Source organism: Macrobrachium nipponense, chromosome 21, assembly GCF_015104395.2.
Source record: "Macrobrachium nipponense isolate FS-2020 chromosome 21, ASM1510439v2, whole genome shotgun sequence".
In the NCBI taxonomy this organism is placed as follows: domain Eukaryota; kingdom Metazoa; phylum Arthropoda; class Malacostraca; order Decapoda; family Palaemonidae; genus Macrobrachium; species Macrobrachium nipponense.
In genome coordinates, this window is record NC_087212.1 from 65,313,162 (window position 1) to 65,321,108 (window position 7,947).

General features: G+C 38.7%; 1 protein-coding gene across 2 annotated transcripts in view; it reads right to left on the reverse strand.

Annotated features, from left to right (window-relative positions):
* Window positions 1–7,947, reverse strand: part of LOC135198094 (uncharacterized) — a 189,536-nt gene that overhangs the window by 153,185 nt on the left and 28,404 nt on the right. The window contains exon 2 of one of the 2 annotated variants that reach the window (XM_064225540.1): window positions 6,591–6,796. The exons of the other annotated variant lie outside the window; for it this stretch is intronic. Coding sequence (XP_064081610.1) covers window positions 6,591–6,627 — 37 coding nt within the window. The 5' untranslated portion in view covers window positions 6,628–6,796. The remainder of the gene's footprint in view (window positions 1–6,590; window positions 6,797–7,947) is intronic. 2 annotated transcript variants of the gene reach the window in all.

A 7,947-nucleotide genomic window follows, 5' to 3' on the forward strand; every position in this document is an offset into this window, starting at 1 on the left:
CGAAATTATTTGAAAAAAAATTGATCCTACTTATAGAAGCTTTACTAATTCTAATTTAAAATATATGAGGAGCTGAACAAGACTATGGGGTTACAACCCCCGATTACCCCAGGCTCGCCCAAGGGAACTATTCTGGAAGGAAATCTCAGAATTGGAGAAAGGCAGTGTTGAAGATGTTGGACAGCTATTAAGAAGAGGCCACAAACGAATATGGATGGGAAGCAAGATGCAGAAATCAATGCAGCCGAGGCCAAGAGTGGTAACAGGTCTTAATGAGACCTGAAAACCTTATTGCGTAAGTTGGATTAAGCTATCACCTGTTTAAGACGCCGACTTAGTCGTCTGTCACGACTGTACGACAGGACACGAATTTAATCATTAAGAAAAATTTCGTCAATTTCTCGGGAAAAAAATGATAAAGTGAAACATCCGGAATAGAGAAAATATTCAGTTGCTTCCCAAGAAATTCAAATGGTTTTTTAAACAGTTAAAATTGAACACAGATCTATCAAATTCTGTAAATATAAAGGTCCCTGATACGTCCCTCAAATCAGATAGTCCTTATCAGCATTGCCTTTCTCCTTCACATGCGTTTTATAACATAGAGGTTCTGATTTACCTGTCAGCCGACCTAATCACGGACTGATTGATGAGTATCAGACGTCATGAAGACGTGGAGTCAAAAGTGACATAACGGACCGAATGACACAGAGCACTTTGCGTCACGTCACGTCCGCTCCTTTGCGGAGTAATATCCGTTTACACAAAACGTTATCCGAGATCTCAAAGAACGCAGGGAACAAGTCATCTTGTCTCCTTTGATTAAAGTTTGAGTCCACACGTAAATAGAGAAAATGTTACACCAAAATGTACTAATTCTGGACGGCCTCGAGAACTACTAAACAGTTGTTGGATCTCACGAGAAAATGACTCGGTTCCAAAAAACAATGTTCGCAATCAGGAAACAACCAAAATCTCAATAAATGACTCTCTCAATCATCCTAAATAACCACTCCTGTCCGGTTTGTTGTGGCTCGCCTGTCATAATAAAAGCACCAAAATACTATGCCGGCAAAATCTGAAATCTCTGGGAAAATGACTTCACAAAATTTTGTCACACACGACGGAGAATCCTAAACCGGTGACTTGCACAACAGAGAGAGAGAGAGAGAGAGAGAGAGAGAGAGAGAGAGAGAGAGAGAGAGAACATGATTACAATCATATCCTAATTAATATACTGTTCAAATAATCCCGCAACTTTAAGCTGACATTTACTTGAAGACTTTGTAAATATGGTGAATTTCACTGAATCATTTCATAACATTCGAACGAATGAACAGATATCACTGTAACTCTTCGGTGAGAAATCGTCCCATTTACATCATCATAATTTTTACAGACGAGAGTATTATGTAGAATCATCGAACATCACAGATAATCGTTCTAAAGAGAATACAAGAGCCAAAGGTTTCATCTTAGAAGAGTTTCAACATACGAGGACATTTCACACAGTCCTCTGTCTGTTCAGGCTGAACACAGGGGTACCAAATGAGCAAAATACACAAGAACATAAAGGCGCACGACTTCTTTGTTGAGTCCAGTTGAATATAGAATTTAGATCAAAGGCCAAGCACTGGGACCTATGAGGTCATTCAGGACTGAAAGGGAAATTGAGATTAAAAGGTTTGAAAGGTGTAACAGGAGGAAAACCTCGCAGTTACACTATGATTCAAGTGTTAGGAGAGGGTAGATAGTAGGGTGAAAAAAGAGAACATGAAAGGAGGTACAGTAAAAGTTAAGTGGTTGCAGTTAGGGGCCGAAGGCACGCTGCAAAGAACCTTAAGTAACGCCTACAGTGCACCGCATCTTTGTCAGTTCTGTACATATTTGATTATGAGAATGACAATTCTTAGCTTTTCACCTAAATTTTGAAAATTACCCACAAGAACCAGCCTACTTCTAATTCCTTCTGAACTATAATGGAACGCGCTATGCATATTGCTTTGAAATTATCCACATTTTCTCATCAGTGGGTACTTTTATGCATCTGGAGCTGTTCAAATGAAATGAAAGAGAGTGTGTGTGTGTGTGTGTGTGTGTGTGTGTGTGTGTGTGTATAAGACACATCTATGTATCCACATGCTCTACGCGGATGAGGCTAAATCGGAAATAACTTGGCGTCGGAAACCCATTAGGTGCTAAGCAAAGGTGGCAGGCAGGAAGAGACGCCATTTACTTCTTGGAAGAGGCAGAAAAGCATTTCGGTGCATCTTATCGACTCGAAAGGACGATTAGATCCCTCGTAACAGCCTTAAAAACGATGTATAATCTTAGGGTCTCACTCGAGGCGTTATCTTATCAACAGACGACAGCATAAATAATAAAGTGGACTGAGCCTTTTCTATATGACTTAATGATCGGCCAGATTGCCTTAGGAAGGACGTTCAGAGGATTTGCTGGATTTGCTTACAATCGCTGGATTTACCGAGGTACAGTGGGTTTACCAGACTGACTGTCAGTCGCGTCTGTAAATTTCTCAGTTTCTTGATTACTGTGTCGGCAGGGAAAAAATAATGAACAATGGCTGTTGGAGCTCACTTATGTAACCCAGAAACAAATTATGTACACATATTTATAAACATGTAAATATAGGTATACATACACACACACACACATCTGTATATGTAAAAATAAAGGCAAATGCCACGATGGAAAAGTGATACAACAGTATGTTACTAAGCCTTTCGACGCACGGTCCTTGACTAGCAGAGTAGTCAAGGACCGTGCGTCGAAAGTTCTAGCAACTACTCCGTTGTTTAACTTTTATTTCGTGGCGTTTGCCTTCCTATATTTAATAAATTAAGCACGAGAAAGTCAGCGAAAAAAAAGACCGAATTCGGACACTAAATTTAGAGGTCATAAAACCTATGTATATTGTCATCTACTTGATTTCATATACTTATTAGAAACAATTACACATCTTAGTATCCGGCTCGCCAATCCTCGCAGTACTGACAGTTTAAATGGAGATGAATTCATAGGAATCAATATCACGTATGAATCTTTCAAATTAAAATTCTTCAATTCCATTTCCAGGATATCTTATTCCCTAACGATGACAATGTCAAACACATTAGCTACAGAATATATCCGTAGAGCATATAATGCTGTATGAAACTCTCAACCATGGCCAAAGAAACTCTCAGCCACGGCCATGAAACTTCCAGCCACGGCCCGTGGTGGCCTGTTGTCACTTATGGTTGTACCAGCCAGACGCACGATCGCGGCTAACTTTAACCATTAAATAAAATACAAACTACTGACGCTAGAGTGCTCTAATCTGGTATGTTTGATGATTGAAGGGTGGATGATCAACATATCAATTTACGGTTCTCTAGTCTCGATAGTTTTTAAGAACTGAGGACGGACAGAACAAAGCCATCTCAATAGTTGTCTTTTACAGAAAACTAAAACGACACTGTCAGCTGTGACCTCCTCAAATCACAGAGCAATCTCATCTTAATTGCAACGAAATACGAACTTGTTGACGCGAAAAAAAAAAAAATGCCAGAGATTCGGTGTGGATTCAAAAGTCCAGTAAACGTACAAAACAAAAAGTTATAATAAAATCATGCCATTTCCCCTTCTGGTTTTAAACTTCGGTATCCGGTTACCTGATACGACATTAGAAATTTCCGGTGCACTCGAAAAAGAACTTACAAAGATAAACAATGCCACAACAAGCAAAAGAAAAAGGCAGTCGCAGTCTTCTTTGAATTTGAATCAGGCTTCGAGATAAAACCAAAGCCTACGTCATCCTTACTTAATGCTGAATTTGAGAAATTCGAGTAGAGTCAGTTCTGGAAATTTATCGTTATCATGGAATGTTTCCACGCAATATAATCTGATAAAAAAAAATCAGGTTAATTGCTTCCGTTTAATTTCTTTATCAGCTGCTCCTCGCTATTTTTTTTTTTTTTATAATTATACAACTCACTTATAAGCTATTTCCTCTTTTTACGGCCAAAACACACGGACAATCAATAATATATATATATATATATATATGTATATATATATATATATATATTATATTATATATACACTACACATGTTTATACAGTATATTACTCATGTATATATAATATATGTTTGTGTAAGTGTGTGTTTACATACATACATACATTACATATATATATATATATATATATATATATATATATATATATATATATATTTATATAATATAGAATCTACTGGTCATTGTTACCAGATACATGTGTAATTGTAATAGCCACAATGCCCTCTTAACTTCTCAAATTCTGTGCTCTTTTTTTGGAAAAGCTTGTCACGACAAAGTCTTCATATCCAACTTCAAAGAAATACGAAGAACTCACGAAGTCCGGTGGCGGGAATCGAACCCGCGATATCATATTCATGACAAGGTCACCTTGCCGTCGTGATTATGGTATCGCAGGTGCGTTTCCCGCTACTGGACCAATTTCTCCCTATTTCTTTGAAGTTGGATCTGAAGGCTTTGTAATTTTTGTTTGTTTGTATGGTGTTTTTACGTTGCATGGAACAAGAGGTTATTTAGCAACGGGACCAACGGCTTTACGTGACTTCCGAACCACGTCGAGAGTCAACTTATCGCTAGAAATGCACATCTCTGACTCCTCAATGGAATGCCCGAGAATCGAACTCGCTGCCACCAAGATGGCAGACAAAGTGAAGGTTTTGTAGTGACGAACGTATCCCAAAAAAGAGCAAAGAATTTGAGAAGTTAAAAGAGGCATTGTGGCTATTACAATATATAATATATATATATATATATATATATATATATATATATATATATATATATATATATATATATATTCGTAATTTTCTAGATTTTCCAAGTCACAAGATCAACAACTCTGTTAATGACGTGAGAACCTTTTCTGACTACCAACCGAGGCGACAGACCCTCTCAAATAAAGAAGGCGACGCTCATCGCCAAGAGGATCGATGACCCCCAGCCATCTCAAATTAAGATGCAGGATTATGTGTGTCCTCAGTTACGTCACACGCACATCGCTGTACCGTGTTCTCTCATCCACAGGACGTCCTTATCAGGTCACTTGAGGTGTCGATTCCAATCACCTTTTTGCGTAAAAACCCATCTGGTTACCATCTAGATACAAAGGATGTTCAACTACACATAATTCACACAAATGAAAATGGCAGACCAGATGACAGAAGCTGACAATATTTCATTTCCGTCAATATCTCTAGTTACGGCTCATCAAACTAGGTTATTAATAGCCACTGTAGAATGTGTTCAAGGTCCTTTTTCTTTTCATCCGTTCTCTTTAGTCTCTTCCTACTTAGCTGTCCAACTTCTTTAATTTTGCCTTCCTCCAATGCCAGTCCCAATCCATGACACATCCCTAGGATGGGCCTTATGAACGCTTGGAAAAGGGATTCCACGAATTCATGCAACTCCAGAGACTTAACAGATGACTCTCGAGTCAAGGATCTCTCCAAGGGCATAGTAATGGATCCCAATGCCAATTTTTGAATACCGTCATTGTCATGCTAATGATCGTTCACAAACAGCGCACGCTACCCACACTCACGACGCACAACTGTAAATCATTTTAACTCGAAACTCGATTATAAGTAGTAAAATAATAGGAAACATAATTCATAAGCTGTTCACAAATACGTTTTACAATGCAAGATCTGTCACATTAGCCTCGCTGTGTATTCCCTCCAGAGAACAAAGTGAAAAATGGTTTTAGTCACTCATTAAATGAGATCAAGGTTTAATTAATTTCCTTGAGAATAAATACCAGGCCCGTGACCCACTTCAGCCTGCTATGAAATGAATAAACATTTCAAGACCAGGAAATATTCGCGGAAAATTCGCCTTTACTGATAAAGAATGGTGTCAAGGCGATGACGATGGTAAAGCCATCCGTTGGATTCTTTTTTTCACGCACATTCACTCCACTGCGATCATTATCCTTGAACGCGGAAATAGTGATAAGTGATACACATTATCTGCGGTTAATGTGGAACATCATTTCAAACATCATTGTGGAACCGGAGACCTTCTCCAGGGACACTGCTTGAAAAAGATATCAAGAAATGGCGCGTTGTCCCTTCTTAATATGATCGACGAAACTGATTAGGGTTATCACTAATAAGCTGAGCCTGAACGACGAACTGACGGTAAGGAACAATTTGTGCTGCATTTGCTCTGTATTTCATTACAATTTTTAATAGTCAAGAAAAAATGCATACGTGTTTATAATTCACCTGTTTGCTGAGTGAAGGCAAGACAAGGAAATACAAGCAAAACTGTCTGTACGATACTTTTTTGTGGAAATCCACTTAAACTTAAATAAGAAAAACATCAGGAAAAGTTTTGACAAAAAGTCACTTTCCAACACATTCATACTTAAACACCATGCACTATATATTATGGTGATTTTGGAAAGATCACAACAGAAACAAAACAAACAATGATCAATACATTTGTATATATGTCCATTCATACACATTTTACCTGTGAAACAGGCAACTCCAAAACTTCTACATACCAGGTAATCCCACACCATGCTTCAGGAGTAAAGACATCAGGCAGAACCCTATGGATGATAGTCTCTTATCCTCTCCTTGACATTCACAAAATATATCACTTGGTCGGGAGAGATACAGTTTATGTACTCGAAGTAGTTATGTCCTGTATTTGACGAATTCAAAATAAAATTTTTTGCCTTTTTCCTCTCTCTTTTCAACTGGAACCCTAAAAGTAAAACAACAATCACTTCAATAATAACTTCAAATTTCTTTACTTTATTTTCATTTCCTTTTAAGTTCTAATACACTGATCACTTTGTCTTGTTATAATTCCTTGACTAGGACAGACTTTCCAATTATTTTCGGTCGAGACAGACTTTCTCCCTTTAAGTTAACCTGCTTAATAAGACCTTCTTTCTGCTACTGTCACTATTACGGCAATTCACTTTATCTCAACGACATTCTCTTTTCGAACCTTTTGTCTCCGCGTCTAAGCTCCAGAGGGCTAGCAAAGTCGATGGCCTCGTCACACGTGAAACCTTCGATACAGATCTAGGAAGCTCACCCGACCTCCGTCGTGATAAAATGACGGAAAGGCCACAGATAAGATTAAAACATTACATCGACATTCTAGAATTGGATTACGGATGCCCTTTGATTCCTAATAGGTCAAGGGTTGCGCGGGGGCTGACAATTCTTGGATATATTTATTCCCTCCATCTCCCTCGCTAAATAGCACATTAACCATTTCTATATAAGCCCCGAAATGTTTGCATACACATTTATCAAACTAACTCTGCGTCAAATACCAAGATGCTAAAGGAGATGAATAGCGATGGTGTGCTGCAGGATACGCAACTCTCCCCCTCACAGGTTTTCCTATGGCACATGCTCGACTGGGTAGAGCCTGTAGGAAGTGGCCAGTCAGCGCTACTTGCACTGCATAGTGATGTGCTGAAGTTTAAGCCGCATGATAAACTTCGTTTATCATTTGCGACGTCAGGTGAGCTGAGTTGAGTTGAATATAGAAGTTAGGCCAAAGGCCAAGCACTGGGACCTATGAGATCATTCAGCACTGAAACGGAAACTGACAGTAAAAGGTCTGGAAGGTGTAACAGGAGGAAAACTCGTAGTTGCATTATGAATCAATTGTTAGAAGAGGGTGGAAAGTAAGATGGAAGTAAGAGAATATGAAAGGCGGTACAGTAAAAGAAACGAAAGGGGTTGCCGCTAGGGGCCTAAGGCACACTGCAAAGAACCATAAGTAATGCCTAAGGGGGACGTCAGGTGAGGCTGTCCTTATAACATTCATTTCTTATGGCTTGAACTTTTTTTTTTTTTTTCAGCTTCTTCCAACCTTTTCCCTCGTATCTCCGG